This window comes from Mixophyes fleayi, chromosome 5 (assembly GCF_038048845.1).
Source record: "Mixophyes fleayi isolate aMixFle1 chromosome 5, aMixFle1.hap1, whole genome shotgun sequence".
Lineage (NCBI taxonomy): Eukaryota > Metazoa > Chordata > Amphibia > Anura > Limnodynastidae > Mixophyes > Mixophyes fleayi.
This window is the reverse complement of record NC_134406.1, coordinates 277,385,549-277,412,835: the sequence shown is the minus strand read 5'-3', so window position 1 is coordinate 277,412,835 and position 27,287 is coordinate 277,385,549. Positions and strand designations below refer to the sequence as shown.

The 27,287-nt window shown below is 44.5% G+C and overlaps 1 protein-coding gene across 3 annotated transcripts in view; it reads right to left on the bottom strand.

The window, feature by feature from the left end:
* LOC142159396 (uncharacterized) overlaps nt 1–27,287 on the bottom strand; it is an 83,075-nt gene that overhangs the window by 52,152 nt on the left and 3,636 nt on the right. For all 3 annotated transcript variants that reach the window (XM_075214257.1, XM_075214259.1, XM_075214258.1), the window contains exons 2-7: nt 22,633–22,740; nt 21,445–21,552; nt 17,023–17,130; nt 15,110–15,217; nt 13,693–13,800; nt 9,728–9,835 (exon numbers count right to left, since the gene is read on the bottom strand). In XM_075214257.1, the coding sequence (XP_075070358.1) occupies nt 9,728–9,835; nt 13,693–13,800; nt 15,110–15,217; nt 17,023–17,130; nt 21,445–21,552; nt 22,633–22,740 (648 nt within the window). The remainder of the gene's footprint in view (nt 1–9,727; nt 9,836–13,692; nt 13,801–15,109; nt 15,218–17,022; nt 17,131–21,444; nt 21,553–22,632; nt 22,741–27,287) is intronic.

Here is a 27,287-nt window from a genome sequence, read left to right as displayed (position 1 = left end):
TGACTCCGCAAGGCAGGATCGTTCCATCCACTATCAGGTGACCATCTACGGAATTCAGCGCAGTATTCCTCTGCTGAGCGCCGGCCTTGTTTCAAGGCCCGTAGATGAGCTTCAGCGGAGGCAATACGGTCCGGGTCGTCATATAATAGACCTAACGCCTCGAAGAAAGCGTCTACTGACTGCATGGCAGGACTGGTCTGCGGCAAGGAAAACGCCCAGGACTGGGGGTCACCCTGTAGAAGGGAAATGATAATCCCGACTCTTTGATGCTCTGACCCAGAGGAGCGGGGTCTCAATCGGAAATAGAGCTTGCAGCTCTCCCTGAAATTCCGAAACAGGGACCTATTTCCAGAGAAGCGATCCGGCAAGTTCATCTTAGGTTCACAGACGGAACTTGAAGTGGGTTGTGACACTTTTGCGGCTTCTTCTTGAACAGACAGACGCTCAGCCAGTCCCTGGATCATCTGATATAAGGACTCAACATGGGCTGCTAGGGCTTGTGCCGGAGACGGTGAGGATCCACTTGCATCCATTCCAACCTCGTCTCCGTGAGTGGGCCGGTTATAATGTTAGGAACCCCTCCAGCCGGCACAACACAACCCGGAGTCTACTCTGCCAGTCAGGTGTTCACTGGAGCCCCTGATGGTGGGGACAGACTGGGCTGCAGACTGACAGAGGGTCGTGAAGTGTGTACCGGCTGGGGAGAACCCAGGCAAGAAGAGTCAGGTCCACGCAGAGGTCAAAGGTCGGCAGCAGGTAACAGTAACAATGAACAAGCTGAGGTCAGAGGTCACAGGCAAAGTAGCAGAACGAGTAAACGCGCCAAGGATCAGGGTCACAGGAAACACAAGCGAAGTCAAATACGAAGCCAAGGGTCATACACGGGAAGTCAAAACGTAGATACAGGAAACAGGAACTGGAACAAGCAGGTCAGCAGACTGGAGCACAGAAGCTATAACCGGCAATGAGGCAGCAGACCTCATTGCCTTAAATACAACCCACAACCAATCAGAACCTGCCCCTAGACAAGGCCACACTTGTAGGCTAATTGCCAGCACCTAGCAAGACCAATCAGGGCTTAGCCCTGAAATCCACACCTGCAGGCTAATGCCTGCTAATTCAGCCACAGGCTAAATCTGCCTGATTGTCCCTAGAGCGCATGCGCCCCTGGCTGCCAGGACACGGCGCTGAGGAAGCGTCCGACCGTTGCCTTGGCAACGGTCGGGAGTTAGAAGGAAATGACGTCCCGGTCGTCATGGTGACGGCCGGGACGTTGGGACCGACAGGAAGCGAGCCGCGGCGGCTGTGAGTACCGCCGCGGCTCATGACAGTACCCCCCCCTTGAGGAGGGGTTAAGGAACCCCGACATCCCGGTTTCCTTGGAAATTTTTTAAAGAACTCCTTCAACTGTTTAGGAGCATCGAGTTGTCTCCGTGGGATCCAAGACCGTTCTTCTAACCCACGATTCCTCCACTGCACTAGGAAGTGCACCTGACCTTGCACTTTTTTGAAATCCAAGATCTTCTGAACAACGTATCTTGGTGATCTGTTTGATTTTCTCTCAGGCAAATTTGAAGACTGGATTTGAGTAGGATATAATACCTGCTTCAACAGAGAACAGTGAAATGTGTTGGGAATTCTCAACGAGCCCGGAATTCTTAACCTAAATGCGACAGAATTAACCTGCTTGATGATAAGGAACGGGCCGATGAACTTGGGACCCAACTTTTTGCAAGGCTGTCTGAGTTTAATGTTTTTTGTAGACAGCCACACTCTCTGGCCCACCTTGAAGGAGCAGATTGTACGGTGGCGATCCGAAAAAATTTTTGCGACAACTGAAGCTTGTTTCAGAGATGCCTGTACTTTCCTCCAGATAACTCTGAGATCTCTTGCAGTGGAACGGATCTCCTGGACACCAACTGGGTTAAGCGAATACAGGAAGTTAGATCTGGGGTGAAAACCATAATTGCAGAAAAACGGAGAAGTTTTAGTAGATGAATGACAGGAATTGTTACAGGCAAATTCCGCCCAGGGTAACAAGGAAGACCAATTATCATGGAACTCTGACGTGTAGCGTGTAGGAGTTGGAAGGAAATGACGTCCCGGTCGTCATGGTGACGGCCGGGACGTTGGGACCGACAGGAAGCGAGCCGCGGCGGCTGTGAGTACCGCCGCGGCTCGTGACAGTCAGAAGGTATGTTTTTGAAAAGAAAAGGAGAAATGGACTAACATAGTTGAATATGAAATGATGTTTTGGTTTGGTTTTTTCGCTTGCTTTTAACCAAATTTTATATTATATGGTTTGAAAGAAAGTAATGCAATGTATTGTCAAAGTATGGTAGATAACAAAAAGGTTTTTATTTTTATCCTCATAATAGTTTTGAGTCAATCAGTGTTGTAAAGACTTTCACTGCCCTTATTTACTGTGCTATAATCGTCATATACTGCAAGTACTTCATTGTATCGTGGGTATGATAATGCGTTGATGGGAATTCAATGTTTGTAAATAAATGAAAAAGACTTAAGACTTTGTGAGCTATTTGCCGTGCTCTTGCATTAGCACTTCTGGATGATAGTAAGCCATTTACACTCTCCACTGAGCAGAACCAAATGTTTAACCAATTTTAAGCTAAAGTAACTTCAGCGCCAGCACTGGCTTTGCCAGACTATGACAGAGCTACTCAAGCATATGAAGATGAAAGTTTCACTCGAGATAATGCCCAACATCGCAGACTGTTTAAGACCAGATTTCTTAATGGCCTTTCTGAAACATATCGTCAACAATTGTTCCTTATAAGACCAGAAGCAGCAACAATGGAAATGCAATCCATGCTCCAAGTCCTGAAAGGCATAGAAGACCGGGAAAAGGAGAAGCAGAGGAAAGCCAAAGACAAGTCCCAAACTCAGAGAATTACCGTTCATGTGGTCAGGGGCGGGCTGGGCCGGGGGGCAGGGGGGCATCGGCCCCCCGGGCCGCTCAGACTTTCCGCTTTTAGGGTCGGGGGGTAGGCCAGCTGGCCGCCCCTGATGCAATTTTTCCGGATTTTTACCTGCGGCCGCATCTGATGACATCAGATGCGGCCGCGTCAGCGCACAGGCGGCCGCATCACATGACACGGGATGCGCCCGTGTCATCAATGACGCGGCCGCATCCCGTGTACTGAGATGCGGCCGCCTGTGTGCCCCCCTGCCTGAAGTATCCCAGCCCGCGCCTGCATATGGTCCAAGAAAATCAAGACTGGAAGGATCGAACAGACGCAAGAGGTGCTCCTAAGCAACAAGTAAAGGAAAAAGGAAACATGACACTGGAAGAAATGAAAAAAAAAGGGGTTTATTTCTTTTGCAAACAGAGATTGCATTAAGCATAAGAAATGGCTTGAAAGAAGAAATCAACAAGCTACAGACCAACAACCCACATAGGAAATTGGCACTCCAACGTACCTGCTGCTCAGAAATAACCCAACTCTGAAATATGATTTGACTAAATGCCTAATGAATGTCATATTACCTAATGGTCAAGAATGTCAGAAGATTAAGACTGTTAATCTACCAAATTGGCTGAACATATTACCAGACAAGTTATGGTCCAAAGGAAAACAGGATGTGGGTACACTTAAAGTAAGTCCTGTAAAACTGATACTAAAACCAGGAATACATCCTGTCTCACTTAAACAGTACCCACTTGCTGCAGCTCAAACCAAAGCGATCTCAGAACAAATACAAAGATACCTACAAACAAGGGTGTTAAGAAAATGTCACTCTCCTTATAGCACACCTCTATTCCCAGTAAAGAAACAAGATGTTGGACAAGGGGTGCAATACCGGATGGTTCATGACCTAAGAGAGATCAACAAAAGATCACTGATCAACACTCCCATTGTGCCCAACCACCACACTTTGCTTAATCAGATACCTCCAAATGCAAAATGGTTCTCAGTAATCGACTTGGCAAACGCTTTCTTCTCAGTGCCCATTATAGAAGATAGTCAACTTCTTCTAGCCTTCACATATGATGGAAACCAATACTGTTGGACAAGACTCCCTCAAGGAGGAGCAAGCAATTTTCAGAGGCAATGGCGCTAATTCTCCAAGGATGGAGGTCGTTTAATCCAACTACTCAACTTATCCAATATGTGGATGATCTCAGGTTGGGAGCGGAAACTGAAGAAGAATGCAAAGCAGAAACACTGTCATTACTATATTTCCTGGCTGAACAAGACTGAAGATTATCACCAAGCAAGTTGGAACTAGTACAGGATAAAGTAAAATTTTTGGGACATTGTATCTCTGCAGGAGCAAGACATCTTACAACTGAAAGAGTTAAAGTTATACGAGACATGAAGACACCAAAAACAGTCAAAGAAATCAGAGCCTTTTTGGGGCTCATAGGGTATTGCAGAGAGTGGATCCCCTCAGCTGCAATTCTTATGCAACCACTGTATGAATGCTTGAGGAAACAACAGGGAACAGAACCGCTCAATATAACTGAAATAGAGAATGCAGTACAAGCCTTGAAACATGCCATCTCTACTACACCAGCACTTGCACTACCAGATTACCTGAAGCCTTTCACATTGTTCTGCCATGAGCAATCAGGACATGCTCTAGGGGTCCTCACACAGAAACATGGAACGAAACAGAGGCCACTGGTCTATTATTTGGCACAACTCGATCCAGTTATAAGAGGCTCTCCATCATGTATAAAAGCAGTACCAGCAGCAGTAATACTAAAAGAAAAGGTAGCAGATATGGTATTGGACCATGCACTTGTTATTCAAGTTCCACATGCAGTCGCAGAAATTCTCAATCAAGCAAGGACAAAACATTTGTCTGCAACTAGACTAACTAAATATGAGGTAGCCTTGCTTATGGCCTCACACGTAACAATTACTAGATGCACAGTCCTCAATCAAGCAACCCTGCTCCCTATTGATGATTCAGAAGAGGGGAGTAAGGAGATCACAAAGAAGATAAATCATCAGACAGGGGATGTGAGGACTTGAGTGAAGCATCTGAAGAAGAAACTGAAGAAATACACAAACAAAAAACATTTTTTTTGCAATTAGAGGCTTTGGGCCTAGCAAACATACATGATACACCACTCCCTGATGCTGAAATAGATCTATGTGTAGATGGCTCACGCTACAACATAAAAGGCACACTGTATACAGGGCGTGCTGTAACCACACACACAGAAATAGTGATTAAACAGACTCTACCGATTCACGTCAGCACAAGAAGCTGAACTCAATGCCCTAACACTTGCATGCATATATGCAGAAAGACAAAGAGTAAACATTTACACTGATTCAAGTTATGCATTTGGAATTGCGCATGATTATGGCCCTATATAGAAAAGTAGAGACTTTATGGGTTCAGCAAGTAAACCAGTCAACGTGCTGAACATATATGGGCACTGCTCACCGCATTCCAGCTGCCCCCCAAACTGTCAGTGATGAAGGTGAAAGCACACACAGAGACACTACCCCTGAAGCTAAGGGAAATAGACTGGTAGACCAGGCCGCAAGGAGAAGCCGCCATAACCCCAGTACCCCAAGGAGAGTCTATTTACATGGTGACCCCCTGACCCCAAGTTTGACCGAACCACACTCCAAATTATGCAGAGAAAAGCAAAAGAGAATGAGAAAAAGACTTGGGCAAAACATGGAGCACTAGAAGTGCAAGGAGAGTGGTGTATAGATCAGCGTTTCTATCTGCAAAAAGCACTTTATCCCATTATGGCCAATATGGCCCATGGGAAAGTGCATCTGGGGAAAGATCTATGATTGTACTCACTAACAGGTCATGGATAGCGCCAGGGTTTGCCCAAGCACCGTCGGCATTAGTGGCTGGTTGCCTAATCTGTGCACAAACCAACCTGGGTATGTCTGTCCCAACTCCACAGAAAAGCACACACCAGACACAGTATCCCTATAAGAGGATACAGATAGACTTTATACAACTTCCTAAATGCTCGGGCTTTGTGAATGTGCTAGTCTGTGTCGACTTCTTTAGTCACTGGCTGGAGACATGGCTGTACAGGAAAGCAAATACTAAAACAGTAGCAAAGAAAATTACGAGTGAGGTAATCTGCTGATGTGGGGTACCAGAGGTCATTGAAAGTGACAGAGGGACACACTTTACCATGCAAAGATTCCAGGAACTGTTAAAAGACATGGGAATCATATCTGCCCTTCACACCCCCTACAGACCCCAAAGTTCGGGATGTGTGGAGCGCCTTAATGGTGCTCTGAAATTGAAAATGCAGAAAATAATGGCTGAAACAGGCCTGCCATGGATCTCATGTTTACCTATGGCCCTGCACTCAGTAAGAAACACTCCTAGGAAAGACACAGGTTTAGCACCACATGAGATCCTGTTTGGCACAGCACACAGAATAGGCTGTTATTTTCCACAGCAACTATGGCATGTACATGGTTATTTGTTGAACTATGTTGCCTTGAGGACTGAGTGGTCGTGAGAAAGCACGTCAGGAGAAGTCTTGAATCTAGATACAAGGGTCCTTATCAAGTCCTGTTGATGACTCCCATGGCAGTGATAGCACAGGGAAAAAGACACCTGGATTCACGTATCACACTGCAAAGTCTTCAAATCAGGAGAGTCTTGTTCTGATAAATAGAAATGACTGTCTTATGGTATTGATCTATCTTGCCAGAATAGTTGTGACTGATCAAGGCCTCCCTAACCCAGTGTGAAACAGACAGATAAGTGACAAATTTTCTATGCCACTGTGAGAAACAGAAGGGGAAGGAGTGCTCAACAATTTGCACTCATAGGAGAATAAACTCAGAAAATGTCTTTGTGTGGATGCATAACCTTATTGGCAAAGTTGTCAGTAATGATTCATTTTGGATATTGGGAATATTGGCATTAGTAACAAAGGGTTTGGCCATCCTGTTGATCGTATATGTGGTAGTGAAAATTGTTATATGGCTGATTAAGAAATTACTGACACTTGATTGCTGTTCCTGCAGGAAAAATTATGAGCTTCCTGATCCAGTAATGATCACAGAAATTTCTACAAGTTTAATGCCTAAGACAAACAGTGAACAATGGTCAGCAATCAAACCAAAAAACTGCACAGTCTGTAACAAGATATTGACAGTGACCATCGAGAAACCAGAATGAAAATGTATATCCTTTTTGTGATAGAATTGATGAGAATCCTAGGGCAGGCGTGGATCCTGGGTCAGATACTAAGTCGGTTAAAAAAAACCTATGAGCAGAATGGGCAGACAATAGTGGGATGGAATTGAAAAGTGGATTGTGACATTGTTACTAATTCTTCTTGCATTAACTATAATGATTATATGGAACTGTTACCTAACATGTATTAAAAGGAAAATTCTAAATAGATATCAGCAAAGTATTTCCCTCTATAGACCTGGATAAGACATTAAATAGGGAAAGAAGAGTTATGATGATAAAGTATCAGGAGATATGTGCTTAATGAATCATTATTCTACCTATATGGGGTCCTTAAGATACCATATAGTGTAAAGGTAAGTGCTAACGGTCTTCTGCTGATTATCACCATGACTGATAGGTAGCCATTATTAATAGATATATAATCAAAAGAGGGGAGTGTAAGGGTAAAATTGTATGATTATTGATTTAATATCTATCATGTATTAAGCTTTAGAAATATGTTATGCTATAACCTTAAAAAAAAAAATCACCAGATATTGTAAGAATTATTCAAGGTTGTGAAACTACATAGCAGGATGTTCCCACGAACAGAAACAGACCAAGGACACGCAGTGAAGCAAAGCATAATGTTCTTTACAGATAAAACCCAAGAACTCAAAGCTGGGGGCAGCACAAGAAAATTGGCAGAAAATCTGGAAAGAGATAACGCAGAAAGAAGAAAGAATTGTTCAAACTTTGATGGAAAACTGCAATATATATATATATATTATATTATTATTATTATTATTATTAATTTTTATTTATAAGGCACCACAAGGCGTCCGCAGCGCCGTACAGAGACAAACAAATTACAATACAATGGGAGACAGCACAGTACAGTAAACAGTAAGCACAGTAACTCAATAAGCTCAATGCACAGTTAGAGAGGGCGGGGAAGGGGGATGGAGGATCTGCAAACGACGGGGCCCAAGAAGGAGGGCGCGGAAGACAGGGAGACCCCCAGGGGAGGAGGGAGCGAGAGTGGACATGGGGTGGAGGACCCTCGAGGAGGAGGGCTAAGTAGCTGGAGAGCAGAGTTAGAAGTGGTGGAAACAGGAGGAGAGATGGCCCTGCTCAGAGGAGCGTACAATCTAAGGGTAGGGGTGGACAGACAGAGAGACACAGGGGAGAGAGGGAGAGTAGTGGGACAGAGGCAGAAGATAAGGTAGGAAGTTAAGTGGGAGACAGAAAGGCTTTAAGAAAAAGGTGGGTTTTTAGGGCCCGTTTGAAACTGGACAGATTAGGGGAAGTTCTGATGGAGGGAGGGAGCTTGTTCAAGTGGAGGGGGGCAGCGCGTGCGAAGTCCTGGATACACGCTTGGGAGGAGGTTATAAAAGGAGAAGAGAGGCAACAGTCAGAGGCAGAACGGAGAGGGCGGGATGGAGCATGAATAGAGAGGAGGGTGGAGATGTAGAGCGCAGTGGAGTTGGCGAGGGCCTTGTATGTAAGAGTGAGAAGCTTGAAGAAGATTCTGAAGAAGAAGGGGAGCCAGTGAAGGGCTAGGTATAGAGGGGAGACAGAAGAGGAGCGGCGAGAAAGGAAAAAAAGCCTAGCGGCAGCATTAAGACCAGATCGAAGGGGATCGAGATGAGAGAGTGGGGGAGGCCAGTGAGGAGGAGGTTGCAGTAGTCCAGGCGGGAGATGATCAGAGAGTGGATAAGACATTTGGTGGCATCTTGGGAGAGGAAGGGCCGGATGCGAGCGATGTTACGCAGCTATATATATATATAATTTTTGATTGACTTACTTTCATAATCTACTGTCTTATAATTGGTTATTAAGGATCTATACCACTAGACTTATATGTATAAATAAAGACACTGAAGCAATCTCAAATTAGAACAGAATAAAAGCTGCTCAGCATTATATCATACAGGTGTTGAGTGTTTTTCTGTTCATCAGTTGACAGTTCAATGAAGATCTGACTGACATTGAAGGTGATTGATAGAAGTATCGGTGAACCCTGATACCCCAACAATATTATTATTTTTATTATTATTATTATTACTACCATTTATTTATATAGCACCACTAATTCCGCAGCGCTGTACAGAGAACTCACTCAAATCAGTCCCTGCCCCATTGGGGCTTACAGTCTAAATTCCCTAACACTCACACACACAGACAGACTAGGGTCACCCGGAGGAAACCCACGCAAACAAAGGGAGAACATACAAACTCCACACATATAAGGCCATTATCGGAATTGAACTCATGACCACAGTGCTTTAAGGCAGAAGTGCTAACCACTGAGCTAGCGTGCTGCCCCAATACCTTCTGTGTCTACATCACATTTTCTATACTGTCCGCATCTGATTACATCACACTCTCTACACTGTTACCATCTGTCTCGAACACTCGCTCTTTATTGTGATTATCAATCTACATTGTACCCTCTATAATTTTCCTAACTGTATAGATCTCTCTCTATGCTATATGGTTATTATCACAGAATCTACAGGGACAAAGACCCCTCCTCAGATATACTGTGACCCTGTATAGATAACGGATGACATACTGGGATGAGTAGTTTCTGTCCCTGGAACAGTGATTGGTGTCTCGGTGGTCTCCTCCCTGGTTGTATAGAGCGGGTCTGGTCCTGTAGTAACGTTACTCGTGTATGTATCTGTAATATAAACATGTAATTACTGAGCAGTCTAATATGTCATTCTCATCTCTGTCTACATGACACTCTCTATACTGCCCCTATCTGTCTACATCACACTCTATATACTGTCCCTATCTGTCTACATCACACTCTCTATAATGCCCCTATCTGTCTACATCACACTCTCTATAATGTCCCTATCTGTCTACATCACACTCTCTATACTGCCCCTATCTGTCTACATCACACTCTCTATAATGCCCCTATCTGTCTACATCACACTCTCTATACTGCCCCTATCTGTCTACATCACACTCTCTATAATGCCCCTATCTGTCTACATCACACTCTCTATAATGTCCCTATCTGTCTACATCACACTCTCTATACTGCCCCTATCTGTCTACATCACACTCTCTATACTGCCCCTATCTATCTACATCACACTCTCTATACTGCCCCTATCTATCTACATTTCACTCTATATACTGCCCCTATCTATCTACATCACACATTATATACTGCCCTTATCTGTTTCCATCACACTCTCTATACTGCCCCATCTCTATACATAAGACTCTCTATACTGCCCCTATCTATCTACATCACACTCTCTATACTGCCCCTATCTATCTGTCTACATCACACTCTCTATACTGCCCCTATCTATCTACATCACACTCTCTATACTGCCCCTATCTGTCTACATCACACTCTCTATACTGCCCCTATCTGTCTACATCACACTGTCTATACTGCCCCTATCTATCTACATCACACTCTCTATACTGCCCCTATCTATCTACATCACACTCTCTATACTGCCCCTATCTATCTGTCTACATCACACTCTCTATACTGCCCCTATCTGTCTACATCACACTCTCTATACTGCCCCTATCTATCTACATCACACTCTCTATACTGCCCCTATCTATCTACATCACACATTCTATACTGCCCCTATCTGTCTACATCACACTCTCTATACTGCCCCTATCTGTCTACATCACACTCTCTATACTGCCCCTATCTGTCTACATCACACTGTCTATACTGCCCCTATCTATCTACATCACACTCTCTATAATGCCCCTGTCTATCTACATCACACTCTAGTTACTGCCCCTATCTGTCTACATCACACTCTCTATACTGCCCCTATCTATCTATCTACATCACACACCCTATACTGCCCCTATCTCATAGTTGACTACTCTCCCGGAGTGTCCGGGAGACTCACAAATTTTTGTGAGTTCTCCCGGACTCCCGAGAGAGCAGGCAAAAATCCCGGATCCAGCTGTCTCCGTTGTTGAAGATGTGTGGGGGCGGGGCTAAACGCGGCATCGTGGCCCTGCCCCCTGCTGCGATTGGCCAAAATGACATAATATTGACAGGGGGCGGAGCCTAACGGTGCACCGCGCGTGGCCATGCCCCTTCGATGGACCCCCTCCCGGACAGCTGCCTTCAATAGTGGGCAGGGCCGCCGAGAGGGGGGGGGGGAGCGGGTACTAATTACCCGGGCCCGGCATGTCAGGGGGCCCGGCCCGGGCCCTTGCGCTGCTGATTTTTTTTAATTTTTTAATTTTTTTTTTCCAAACGTTTTTTTTCCTTTCCTTTTTTTTTTTTTTTTTGGCGGGGGGGGTGGGGGGGGGGGGCTCGGTCGTTGGTGGGGGGAGCAGGCTAGTTTAAAAAAAAAAAAAAACATACTCACCTGATCGCGGAGCCGGCATCCCTCCTCTCTGCTGCTCTGTGCTCTATTCAGACTGTCTGAATGCTGGGTGTGATGTCATCATGTCATGCCCAGCATTCAGTCAGTCTGGAGCAATGGAGCACAGAGCAGCAGAGAAGACCAAGAGAGGAGAAAAGGTAAGTGAAGGGAGGAAAACGAGGGGGGCACAGAGGGGTTAAAAAACGGGGGGGGGGGGGCAGCATGACAGAGGGGTTAAAAAATGAGGGGGAGCACAAGGGTTAAAAAACGGGGGGGGCAGCATGACAGAGGGGTTAAAAAATGAGGGGGCACAAAGGGGTTAAAAAACGGGGGGGCAGCATGACAGAGGGGTTAAAAAATAAGGGGGGGCACAGAGGGGTTAAAAAACGGGAAAGCAGCATGTCAAAGGGGTTAAAAACGGGGAAGCAGCATGTCAGAGGGGTTAAAAAATGAGGGGGAGCACAGAGGGGTTAAAAAACGGGAAAGCAGCATGTCAAAGGGGTTAAAAACGGGGAAGCAGCATGTCAGAGGGGTTAAAAAATGAGGGGGAGCACAGAGGGGTTAAAAAATGGGAAAGCAGCATGTCAGAGGGGTTAAAAAATGAGTGGGGGCACAGAGGGGTTAAAAAATGGGAAAGCAGCATGTCAGAGGGGTTAAAAATTGAGGGGGGAGCACAGAGGGGTTAAAAAACGGGAAAGCAGCATGTCAGAGGGGTTAAAAAATGAGGGGGAGCACAGAGGGGTTAAAAAATGGGAAAGCAGCATGTCAGAGGGGTTAAAAAATGAGTGGGGGCACAGAGGGGTTAAAAAATGGGAAAGCAGCATGTCAGAGGGGTTAAAAATTGAGGGGGGAGCACAGAGGGGTTAAAAAACGGGAAAGCAGCATGTCAGAGGGGTTAAAAAATGAGAGGGGCACAGATGGGTTAAAAAATGGGAAAGCAGCATGTCAGAGGGGTTAAAAATTGAGGGGGGAGCACAGAGGGGTTAAAAAATGGGAAAGCAGCATGACAGAGGGGGTGAAAAAATGAGAGGGGCACAGATGGGTTAAAAAACGGGGCAGTATGGCACAGTGGGGTTAATAAACGGGTCAGCATGGCACAGTGGGGTTAAAAAATGGTGGGCAGCATGACACAGTGGGGTTACAAAGGGGGGGGGGGAGGCATGGCACAGTGGGATTGAAAAAGGGGGGGAGCAGCATAGTATAGTCTGATGAAGGGGAGCCAGATGAAGGGGGCAAAAACAGCATGGAGGGCACAGTGTGATCATAAGGCATGGCGATGATGAAGGGGCACATTATTGTAATATTGGAGCTGGAGGAAGGCCTAATTATTAATCGTGGGTGCTATTGATTTAACGCTGGGGCTGGCTGTTATTTTCTAAATGTAGCCATTTTTTTTTCAAAATAGGTCCTTCAACATTTCTGGATCCGGACAAGCCACAACTAAAGAAAGCAGCAGCCACAGGTGGAGAAAGTGAGAAGAACAGGTAGGAGAGAGCAGCACAGTGTGTGAAATGTTGTGATTCTAGTAGGGACAATACCAATTTTTGGTGAATGTTGTGTCCAATGTAAGGTGTAGGCCAAGACTGAACTGTTTGTGTACACACTGCATTGTTTGTATACTACCCTGTGGTGGTAGATGTCCTGAAAGTCAGGAGTGCTTAAACATATGTGACGCTCCGGCGAATTGAGAGCCTAGTGGTTTTTATGTTAGCCACGCCCCAATGGCACGTTTGCCACGCCCCCAAATGCATGACCGCACCTCCCAAAATTTTTGCACTGCCGTTTGGCTAGCCACGCCCCTGAATATATGACCATATACCTAATCTTTTTTGCGCCGCCGTAAGGCGGCGCAAAAAAATTTTGGGGCTTACTTCACTATGAGGGGGGCCCCATGAATTTGTTGTACCCGGGCCCTGAATTCTTCTTGGCAGCCCTGATAGTGAGTAAGTATGCCCTATCAAACTACATCAAACTCTCTATACTGTCACTATATGTCTACATCACAGTCTCTATACTGTAACTATCAATGTGAATTACACCCACTATAATCTTCCTATCTGTATAGAGCTCTCTCCGTGCCATAAGTTTATTATCAGAGGATCTACAGGAAACAAGTCCCCTCCTTAGATATACTGTGACCCTGTATAGATAGCGGATGACATACTGGGATGAGATGTTTCTGTCGCTGGTACAGTGATCGGTATCTCTGTGGTCTCCTCCCTGGTTGTATAGAGCGGGTCTGGTCCTGTAGTAACGTTACTCGTGTATGTATCTGTAATATAAACATGTAATTACTGAGCAGTCTAATATGTCATTCTCATCTCTGTCTACATCACACTCTCTATACTGCCCCTATCTGTCTACATCACACTCTCTATACTGCCCCTATCTGTCTACATCACACTCTATATACTGCCCCTATCTGTCTACATCACATTCTCTATACTGCCCCTATCTGTCTACATCACACTCTCTATACTGCCCCTATCTGTCTACATCACACTCTCTATACTGCCCCTATCTGTCTACATCACACTTTCTATACTGTCCCTGTCTGTCTACATCACACTCTATATACTGCCCCTATCTGTCTACATCACACTCTCTATACTGTCCCTGTCTGTCTACATCACACTCTATATACTGCCCCTATCTGTCTACATCACACTCTCTATACTGCCCCTATCTGTCTACATCACACATTCTATACTGCCCCTATCTATCTACATCACACAATCTATACTGCCCCTATCTGTCTACATCACACTCTCTATACTGCCCCTATCTGTCTACATCACACTCTATATACTGCCCCTATCTATCTACATCACACTCTATATACTGCCCCTATCTATCTACATCACACTCTCTATACTGCCCCATCTATCTACATCACACTCTCTATACTGCCCCTATCTGTCTACATCACACTCTCTGTACTGCCCCTATCTGTCTACATCACACTCTCTATACTGCCCCTATCTATCTATCTACATCACACTCTCTATACTGCCCCTATCTGTCTACATCACACTCTCTAAACTGCCCCTATCTAGCTACATCACACAACCTATACTGTCCCTATCTCATAGTTGACTACTCTCCCGGAGTGTCCGGGAGACTCACAAATTTTTGTGAGTTCTCCCGGACTCCCGAGAGAGCAGGCAAAAATCCCGGATCCAGCTGTCTCCGTTGTTGAAGATGTGTGGGGGCGGGGCTAAACGCGGCATCGTGGCCCTGCCCCCTGCTGCGATTGGCCAAAATGACATAATATTGACAGGGGGCGGAGCCTAACGGTGCACCGCGCGTGGCCATGCCCCTTCGATGGACCCCCTCCCGGACAGCTGCCTTCAATAGTGGGTAAGTATGCCCTATCAAACTACATCAAACTCTCTATACTGTCACTATATGTCTACATCACAGTCTCTATACTGTAACTATCAATGTGAATTACACCCACTATAATCTTCCTATCTGTATAGAGCTCTCTCTGTGCCATAAGTTTATTATCAGAGGATCTACAGGAAACAAGTCCCCTCCTTAGATATACTGTGACCCTGTATAGATAGCGGATGACATACTGGGATGAGATGTTTCTGTCGCTGGTACAGTGATCGGTATCTCTGTGGTCTCCTCCCTGGTTGTATAGAGCGGGTCTGGTCCTGTAGTAACGTTACTCGTGTATGTATCTGTAATATAAACATGTAATTACTGAGCAGTCTAATATGTCATTCTCATCTCTGTCTACATCACACTCTCTATACTGCCCCTATCTGTCTACATCACACTCTCTATACTGCCCCTATCTGTCTACATCACACTCTATATACTGCCCCTATCTGTCTACATCACACTCTCTATAATGCCCCTATCAGTCTACATCATACTCTCTATACTGCCCCTATCTGTCTACATCACACTCTCTATAATGCCCCTATCTGTCTACATCACACTCTCTAAACTGCCCCTATCTGTCTACATCACACTCTCTATACTGCCCCTATCTGTCTACAATACACTCTATATACTGCCCGTATCTGTCTACATCACACTCTCTATAATGCCCCTATCTGTCTACATCACACTCTCTAAACTGCCCCTATCTGTCTACATCACACTCTCTATACTGCCCCTATCTGTCTACATCACACTCTCTAAACTGCCCCTATCTGTCTACATCACACTCTCTATATGCCCCTATCTGTCTACATCACACTCTCTATACTGCCCCTATCTGTCTACATCATACTCTCTATACTACCCCTATCAGTCTACATCACACTCTCTATACTGCCCCTATCTGTCTACATCACACTCTCTATAATGCCCCTATCTGTCTACATCACACTCTCTATACTGCCCCTATCTGTCTACATCACACTCTCTATACTGCCCCTATCAGTCTACATCACACTCTCTATAATGCCCCTATCTGTCTACATCATACTCTCTATACTACCCCTATCAGTCTACATCACACTCTCTATAATGCCCCTATCTGTCTACATCACACTCTCTATACTGCTCCTATCTGTCTACATCACACTCTCTATACTGTCCCTGTCTGTCTACATCACACTCTCTATAATGCCCCTATCTGTCTACATCACACTCTCTATAATGCCCCTATCTGTCTACATCGCACTCTCTATACTGTCCCTATCTGTCTACATCACACTCTCTATACTGCCCTTATCTGTCTACAATACACTCTATATACTGCCCCTATCTGTCTACATCGCACTCTCTATACTGTCCCTATCTGTCTACATCACACTCTCTATACTGCCCTTATCTGTCTACATCACACTCTCTATACTGCCCCTATCTGTCTACATCACACTCTATATACTGCCCCTATCTGTCTACATCACACATTCTATACTGCCCCTATCAGTCTACATCACACTCTCTATAATGCCCCTATCTGTCTACATCATATTCTCTATACTGCCCCTATCTGTCTACATCACACTCTCTATAATGCCCCTATCAGTCTACATCACACTCTCTATAATGCCCCTATCTGTCTACATCACACTCTCTATACTGCTCCTATCTGTCTACATCACACTCTCTATACTGTCCCTGTCTGTCTACATCACACTCTCTATAATGCCCCTATCTGTCTACATCACACTCTCTATAATGCCCCTATCTGTCTACATCACACTCTCTATACTGCCCCTATCTGTCTACATCACACTCTCTATAATGCCCCTATCTGTCTACATCACACTCTCTATAATGCCCCTGTCTGTCTACATCACACTCTCTATACTGTCCCTATCTGTCTACATCACACTCTCTATACTGCCCCTATCTGTCTACATCACAGTCTATACTGTGACTATCAATCTGAACTACACCCACTATAATCTTCCTATCTGTATAGAGCTATCTGTGTCCCATATGTTTATTATCAGAGAAGCTACAGGGAACAAGTCCCCTCCTCAGATATACTGTGACCCTGTATAGATAGCGGATGACATACTGGGATGAGACGTTTCTGTCCCTGAAACAGTGATCGGTGTCTCTGTGGTCTCCTCCCTGGTTGTATGGAGCGGGTCTGGTCCTGTAGTAACGTTACTCGTGTATGTATCTGTAATATAAACATGTAATTACTGAGCAGTCTAATATGTCATTCTCATCTCTGTCTACATCACACTCTCTATACTGCCCCTATCTGTCTACATCACACTCTCTATACTGCCCTTATCTGTCTACATCACACTCTCTATACTGTCCCTATCTGTCTACATCACACTCTCTATACTGCCCCTATCTGTCTACATCGCACTCTCTATACTGTCCCTATCTGTCTACATCACACTCTCTATAATGCCCCTATCTGTCTACATCACACTCTCTATACTGCCCCTATCTGTCTACATCACACATTCTATACTGTCTCTATCTGTCTACATCACACTCTCTATACTGCCCCTATCAGTCTACATCACACTCTCTATACTGCCCCTATCTGTCTACATCACACTCTCTATACTGCCCCTATCTGTCTACATCACACTCTCTATAATGCCCCTATCTGTCTACATCACACTCTCTATAATGCCCCTATCTGTCTACATCACACTCTCTATACTGCCCCTATCAGTCTACATCACACTCTCTATAATGCCCCTATCTGTCTACATCATACTCTCTATACTACCCCTATCAGTCTACATCACACTCACTATACTACCCCTATCAGTCTACATCACACTCACTATTCTGCCCCTGTCTGTCTACATCACACTCTCTATACTGCCCCTATCTGTCTACATCACACATTCTATACTGCCCCTATCTGTCTACATCACACATTCTATACTGCCCCTATCTGTCTACATCACACTCTCTATACTGCCCCTATCAGTCTACATCACACTCTCTATACTGCCCCTATCTGTCTATATCACACACTCTATACTGCCCCTATCTGTCTACATCACACTCTCTATACTGCCCCTATCAGTCTACATCACACTCTCTATACTGCCCCTATCTGTCTACATCACACACTCTATACTGCCCCTATCTGTCTACATCACACTCTCTATACTGCCCCTATCAGTCTACATCACACTCTCTATAATGCCCCTATCTGTCTACATCATACTCTCTATACTACCCCTATCAGTCTACATCACACTCTCTATACTGCCCCTATCTGTCTACATCACACTCTCTATACTGCCCCTATCTGTCTACATCACACTCTCTATACTGCCCCTATCAGTCTACATCACACTCTCTATACTGCCCCTATCAGTCTACATCACACTCTCTATACTGCCCCTATCAGTCTACATCACACTCTCTATACTGCCCCTATCTATCTACATCACACTCTCTATACTGCCCCTATCTGTCTACATCACACACTCTATACTGCCCCTATCTGTCTACATCACACTCTCTATACTGCCCCTATCAGTCTACATCACACTTTCTATACTGCCCCTATCTGTCTACATCACACTCTCTATACTGTCTCTATCTGTCTACATCACACTCTCTATACTGCCCCTATCAGTCTACATCACACTCTCTATAATGCCCCTATCTGTCTACATCATACTCTCTATACTACCCCTATCTGTCTACATCACACTCTCTATACTGCCCCTATCTGTCTACATCACACTCTCTATAATGCCCCTATCTGTCTACATCACACTCTCTATAATGCCCCTATCTGTCTACATCACACTCTCTATAATGCCCCTATCTGTCTACATCACACTCTCTATAATGCCCCTATCTGTCTACATCACACTCTCTATAATGCCCCTATCTGTCTACATCACACTCTCTATACTGCTCCTATCTGTCTACATCACACTCTCTATACTGTCCCTGTCTGTCTACATCACACTCACTATTCTGCCCCTGTCTGTCTACATCACACTCTCTATACTGCCCCTATCTGTCTACATCACACATTCTATACTGCCCCTATCTGTCTACATCACACATTCTATACTGCCCCTATCTGTCTACATCACACTCTCTATACTGCCCCTATCAGTCTACATCACACTCTCTATACTGCCCCTATCTGTCTATATCACACACTCTATACTGCCCCTATCTGTCTACATCACACTCTCTATACTGCCCCTATCAGTCTACATCACACTCTCTATACTGCCCCTATCTGTCTACATCACACACTCTATACTGCCCCTATCTGTCTACATCACACTCTCTATACTGCCCCTATCAGTCTACATCACACTCTCTATAATGCCCCTATCTGTCTACATCATACTCTCTATACTACCCCTATCAGTCTACATCACACTCTCTATACTGCCCCTATCTGTCTACATCACACTCTCTATACTGCCCCTATCTGTCTACATCACACTCTCTATACTGCCCCTATCAGTCTACATCACACTCTCTATACTGCCCCTATCAGTCTACATCACACTCTCTATACTGCCCCTATCAGTCTACATCACACTCTCTATACTGCCCCTATCTATCTACATCACACTCTCTATACTGCCCCTATCTGTCTACATCACACACTCTATACTGCCCCTATCTGTCTACATCACACTCTCTATACTGCCCCTATCAGTCTACATCACACTTTCTATACTGCCCCTATCTGTCTACATCACACTCTCTATACTGTCTCTATCTGTCTACATCACACTCTCTATACTGCCCCTATCAGTCTACATCACACTCTCTATAATGCCCCTATCTGTCTACATCATACTCTCTATACTACCCCTATCTGTCTACATCACACTCTCTATACTGCCCCTATCTGTCTACATCACACTCTCTATAATGCCCCTATCTGTCTACATCACACTCTCTATAATGCCCCTATCTGTCTACATCACACTCTCTATAATGCCCCTATCTGTCTACATCACACTCTCTATAATGCCCCTATCTGTCTACATCACACTCTCTATAATGCCCCTATCTGTCTACATCACACTCTCTATACTGCCCCTATCTGTCTACATCACACTCTCTATACTGCTCCTATCTGTCTACATCACACTCTCTATACTGTCCCTGTCTGTCTACATCACACTCTCTATAATGCCCCTATCTGTCTACATCACACTCTCTATAATGCCCCTGTCTGTCTACATCACACTCTCTATACTGCCCCTATCTGTCTACATCACACTCTCTATAATGCCCCTATCTGTCTACATCACACTCTCTATAATGCCCCTATCTGTCTACATCACACTCTCTATACTGCCCTTATCTATCTACATCACACTCTCTATACTGTCCCTATCTGTCTACATCACACTCTCTATACTGCTCCTATCTGTCTACATCACACTCTCTATACTGTCCCTATCTATCTACATCACACTCTCTATAATGCCCCTATCTGTCTACATCACACTCTCTATAATGCCCCTGTCTGTCTACATCACACTCTCTATACTGCCCTTATCTATCTACATCACACTCTCTATACTGTCCCTATCTGTCTACATCACACTCTCTATAATGTCCCTATCAGTCTACATCACACTCTATATAGTGCCCCTATCTATCTACATCACACTCTATATAGTGCCCCTATCTATCTACATCACACTCTCTATACTGCCCCTATCTATCTACAATACACTCTATATACTGCCCGTATCTGTCTACATCACACTCTCTATAATGCCCCTGTCTGTCTACATCACACTCTCTATACTGCTCCTATCTGTCTACATCACACTCTCTATACTGTCCCTGTCTGTCTACATCACACTCTCTATAATGCCCCTGTCTGTCTACATCACACTCTCTATAATGCCCCTATCTGTCTACATCACACTCTCTATACTGCCCCTATCTGTCTACATCACACTCTCTATAATGCCCCTATCTGTCTACATCACACTCTCTATACTGCCCCTATCTGTCTACATCACACTCTCTATAATGCCCCTATCTGTCTACATCACACTCTCTATAATGCCCCTATCTGTCTACATCACACTCTCTATAATGCCCCTATCTGTCTACATCACACTCTCTATAATGCCCCTGTCTGTCTACATCACACTCTCTATACTGCCCCTATCTGTCTACATCACACTCTCTATACTGCCCCTATCAGTCTACATCACACTCTCTATAATGCCCCTGTCTGTCTACATCACACTCTCTATAATGCCCCTATCTGTCTACATCACACTCTCTATAATGCCCCTATCTGTCTACATCACACTCTCTATAATGCCCCTATCTGTCTACATCACAGTCTATACTGTGACTATCAATCTGAACTACAAACACTATAATCTTCCTATCTGTATAGAGCTATCTGTGTCCCATATGTTTATTATCAGGGAATCTACAGGGAACAAGTCCCCTCCTTAGATATACTGTGACCCTGTATAGATAGCGGATGACATACTGGGATGAGACGTTTCTGTCCCTGGAACAGTGATCGGTGTCTCCGTGGCCTCCTCCCTGGTTGTATGGAGCGGGTCTGGTCCTGTAGTAACGTTACTCGTGTATGTATCTGTAATATAAACATGTAATTACTGAGCAGTCTAATATGTCATTCTCATCTCTGTCTACATCACACTCTCTATACTGCCCTTATCTGTCTACAATACACTCTATATACTGCCCCTATCTGTCTACATCACACTCTCTATAATGCCCCTGTCTGTCTACATCACACTCTCTATAATGCCCCTATCTGTCTACATCACACTCTCTATAATGCCCCTATCTGTCTACATCACACTCTCTATAATGCCCCTATCTGTCTACATCACACTCTCTATACTGCCCCTATCAGTCTACATCACACTCTCTATAATGCCCCTATCTGTCTACATCATACTCTCTATACTACCCCTATCAGTCTACATCACACTGTCTATACTGCCCCTATCTGTCTACATCACACTCTCTATACTGCCCCTATCTGTCTACATCACACTCTCTATAATGCCCCTATCTGTCTACATCACACTCTCTATACTGCCCCTATCTGTCTACATCACACTCTCTATAATGCCCCTATCTGTCTACATCACACTCTCTATACTGCCCCTATCTGTCTACATCACACTCTCTATAATGCCCCTATCTGTCTACATCACACTCTCTATAATGCCCCTATCTGTCTACATCACACTCTCTATAATGCCCCTATCTGTCTACATCACACTCTCTATACTGCCCCTATCTGTCTACATCACACTCTCTATACTGCCCCTATCTGTCTACATCACACTCTCTATAATGCCCCTATCTGTCTACATCACACTCTCTATACTGCCCCTATCTGTCTACATCACACTCTCTATACTGCCCGTATCTGTCTACATCACACTCTCTATACTGTCCCTATCTGTCTACATCACACTCTCTATACTGCCCCTATCTGTCTACATCACACTCTCTATACTGTCCCTGTCTGTCTACATCACAGTCTATACTGTGACTATCAATCTGAACTACATTCACTATAATCTTCCTATCTGTATAGAGCTATCTGTGTCCCATATGTTTATTATCAGAGAATCTACAGGGAACAAGTCCCCTCCTCAGATATACTGTGACCCTGTATAGATAGCGGATGACATACTGGGATGAGACGTTTCTGTCCCTGGAACAGTGATCGGTGTCTCCGTGGCCTCCTCCCTGGTTGTATAGAGCGGGTCTGGTCCTGTAGTAACGTTACTCGTGTATGTATCTGTAATATAAACATGTAATTACTGAGCAGTCTAATATGTCATTCTCATCTCTGTCTACATCACACTCTCTATACTGCCCTTATCTGTCTACAATACACTCTATATACTGCCGCTATCTGTCTACAGCACACTCTCTATAATGCCCCTATCTGTCTACATCACACTCTCTATACTGCCCCTATCTGTCTACATCACACTCTCTATACTGCCCTTATCTGTCTACATCGCACTCTCTATACTGTCCCTATCTGTCTACATCACACTCTCTATACTGCCCCTATCTGTCTACATCACACTCTATATACTGCCCCTATCTATATACATCACACTCTCTATACTGTCCCTATCTGTCTACATCACACTCTCTATACTGTTCCTATCTATATACATCACACTCTCTATATTGCCTATCTCGGCAGATAACAATGACCGGAGGGATGACCTTCCTAAACTCTTTCTACCCAACCATCTCTTTTCCACAGGATCGGAAAACGAGACCCTGTCATGGGCCAATTGGTGCCTGGATGCTCAGTAGACATAAATGTCACAGACCCCCTGTATTCTGATCTTCTCCTAGCGTTTGTCTAGACACAAAATAAAGCAATTCCGCATCAAATCTCGGCCATAGCCTTCCATTTACCAGCTACCACTGTAATCAGGGTGGGGTCACATTTCAAATGTGGGGGGAGGCTAAATACAGAGTGCTGTAACCCAGAAAAGGTGAAAAACAATAAATCCCTAGAGGCAAGCAGCTTATCAGGCCTGGATGTGAGGAAAATATTAGGAACAATCCTTTCCTGCCCTCGCTAAAAGCGACAAGCAGCAGAGTCCTGGGTTACCGAAGGGTTGGGAGGGATGGCTCGTGCATGAACACATTATTTACGTTGCAGTATTTAAATTTTGTAGACATCGAACTTCCACCTAACCAGGAATTTAACGGCTGTGAATGAATATCCTGTCTTGGTCACAGAAGTAGCCACCCCAATCCCAAAGGAATGGGTGCCGCAGAGAGCCGGGTCTAGACCCGCATATTCCAGGAAACGTGTAAATAAGGCAGTGAATTGAAATTTAGTGAGGAGGGACCTGTTGGTATACACCAACCATAGATCACCTGCACAGGATCGAACGCCTGCAAAATGGGCATCTGGCAAGCAATGCAGCCTCAGTAGCATGTTCAGACTGGGTCACCAACTCGCTAACCCTGAACGCACCAAAATATGCTGTGACGAGACCTGTTTGATATCACCTTACCCAGCCTGCCCTTTGTTTCTCAAACAATGTGGAATGTAACAACATATGCTTTTATAGCCCTGTTAATGTTCCCCATTTCAGTGCAGTGTCTCATTACATGGGGATAAGGAGACATTGCTGCCATGCCTATATAGGAGAATTTTTCATTGTGTGTTACTCATTGTAAAAATGTATATTGTTTATTGTATATTGTTGATATTGCAGTGATGCAATATCAAGAATAAATTGAAGCTAGGTGGGTTATGGGTAAGGATCGGGTGGGGATTCAGTTTCAAGGTATAGGAGATGGGGTTGTAGCTGCATTCATTCTCCCCCTCCTTTCTCTGCAGGAGGTCCTGATCAGCTGGAAACTAGTTCTGACTGAAAAAGATTGTAAGAGGTTAATTTCAGGAGGGGCTGATTGCTATCCTAGATCTGGAGTTGGGGAAGGCCAATTATTACCTATTGTGTTCTACAGGACTTGCCCAGACATTGCAGAAGGAATACAGCAGGGGAGCCACTCAGCAAGGTCAGCTCAGCTTCACTCTTACTCCAACCCCCTGGTCAAGCACCCACCAATGTTTAAGAAGGAAAGACCCAGGGGTTTGCCTGGGGAGGGGAAAACAGAGTGGAAATTTGACCATGGATATAAGGAGCCACTCCAGGGTCGAGGTGGTGTTCTGCCTGAGGATTTATTCCTGGAAGATGCAAGGCCAACTGGTGTTGAGTTTCTGTTCACTACCAGAATAGCTGGGTATCATTGCTGCACTGTGTTCTGGAAAGCATTTTGGGACCTGTTATCACCTCACTCCATCGCCAGGTTCTGAGTAAATTGGTGCACTCACAGTAGAGGGGAGACTGATACTCAGAGCTCCACCACACTGGTGGAGAGTTGGCCAAGTGGCCAGGAACAGCAAGATACCGTGTATCTCTGGACCCCAATGCTAACAAACTCTTTTGGCTGTGAAACTTTTGTGTGGCTGATATGGGTTGTATCTTGTAGCTTGCATCCTGGGAAGAGCTCTAGACTTGTGCTGGACTGAATTTTCTGCTGGTACATCTGTAGCTCATAAAAATCCATGGGTCTTAGATTCAGCAAGTCAGGACAGTCAGGTGACTGTAACTCCTTAAGCTAGTGGGGTAAAGGAAAGATAATGTGGTAAACCTGCCTGGCATTTATTTACTATTGGTGTATAGTATTCTAGCAATAGTTTTTATTACAATAAATGTATTTGTGGCTGTATCACGTAGGAATAATTTATTGTAGAAATTTATTTCAACTAGTGTTGCAGGCACCAATTTCTATAATTGCAAATGTATTTTTTTATATTGGTATGTGTTTTGTATGGAAATGTATTGATTTCGGAGACAGTATTGCATGTTTGGGTTGCATAACTTTTTTCAGGAAGTCTCAAATAAGCATATGAGTAGAGGGCATGTGTTTTTGCAACTGTCTGGAGACAGTAAATCTCATGTTAATTAGATCTTTTCATCGCTGAATGGCCAACACGACAGTTTAGCCTGAAAGCACAGGAGGGGGTATTTAGTCTTGCAGGTAGATTTAATGTGAATTTTGCATGTTAAATTGCTAAAAAAGCAAGATTAGAGAAAATGTTATATCCTGATGGTAGACATTGAATAGAAAACCTTCAATGTAGCAGCACCGCTAGCAGCAATGTAGAAAGGTGTTAAACCCCTGCACGCTGAGTAATGTGCAGGGTGAGTCTGGATTGGTTAAAAGGGCATGTGACAGAATGGACCGCCTATGCCACCCTGTCTGTTGTTCCTGGGAACCGGCTGGGCTTACTTTGCCACCGTCCCCTTTTATTATTCCGAATACACCCCTCCTGCCGCAGTAGGAGGAGCCTGCTGCCACCACTGGACTCCTTTATGTCGTCCAGAACCACGTTCCTTCTGAGTAACTGTCGCTGCTAGTGTACTCACAAGCTGGTACACTTGGGCTGGTACCCCTGACCACTTACTATGGATCAGGGTATTGTGGATGGACCCCCCCCTGGCCTATCACACTGGCCAGAGCTGCTGGGTAGCGGCAGAGCAGTGGTACTGCAGAGCTGGGTCCAAACCTCAGAAACAGCCAGAGGACAGATTAGATTTAGGGTTTAATGTGTAGGTCACAGGATTACAGCAATATTGAAGAAGTTGTTAAGCAGGGTCTTGAAGCAAAGACTCTATTTCACTCAAGTGTCCGGACAAGGACAGTTCCACTGATTAAAGGTATCAGTGGTCAGGTCAGATGGAACATCAGAATGATACATTTCAGTTTATAAGGGATCTCTTTTTATACAGTTTTAGACACAGCCTCAAAGGCTATTTTTAGAATCAGGATGCAATTGGTTTACCAAAACATGGATTTACATGCAATGCAAAGCTAACAATATTAACGCTTATCTGTGGTATCCTAAAACCGTGCTGTGATACCCTGCGTTTTATTTTGGACACAGTGGACATCTGACAGCAAGTCTAATTACTCCTTCCTTTCCCTTAAGGTGTATTGGACACTCACATCAAAAGGTCTAATTAACATGAGATTAGCATGGGTGCTTCTTTCAACAGTTGCAGAATAAACATTTCCCCCAAAGAAAAGAATTCCTCAAGAAAAGTTGCAAACCCCAAACAAGGCATTTCCTTACACCAAGATATACAGAAGACTTACTAAACAAAGGCTTATTGTATCAGATGTATATATCAGAAATAATGCATTTCCTCTAGCAAGTTTAAAACAGAAAAAAACAAATTTTCTCCTCTGGTCTCAGAAATAAAGAATTCCTATAGCAAAATATACACAATATAAAAAATAAGTGCATTTGCAATTATATAAATAAGCACTCTGCGCTATTTCCTTTAAATAAATGTATACCATAAGTTATTTATAAGTGATCCAGTCACAGGTACCAATAAGATTTGCATGTGGGGCCAACTCCCAAAAATGACACCATTGAAAACGAGAGAGTATGTCGAGCTTATTGCTGGCCACACCTGGGACGTGCAGGGCCCTGTAAGAATATCCTGTTCGTAGACAGCGCAACACTTAGTGTCTCAGAAGGTTGATAGCCCGGAGAGAATGTAATCATAGATTGTCCAGAAACGCTCGTCGTACATGCAACAACTAGAGGCTCCATCATTGATAAACATATCTATGATCAGCTGCAGGTAGCTCCAGACGTCAATGAGGGCGGCAGGCCTAGTTTCAAGATATTAGGCAGCAAAGCACAGAAACCTGTCACCCATTTAGGGAAAGTTTTGTATGCGTCCTCTTCTATGCCCCCTCTATAGAACGGGCAAGGTCCTTCTTTGC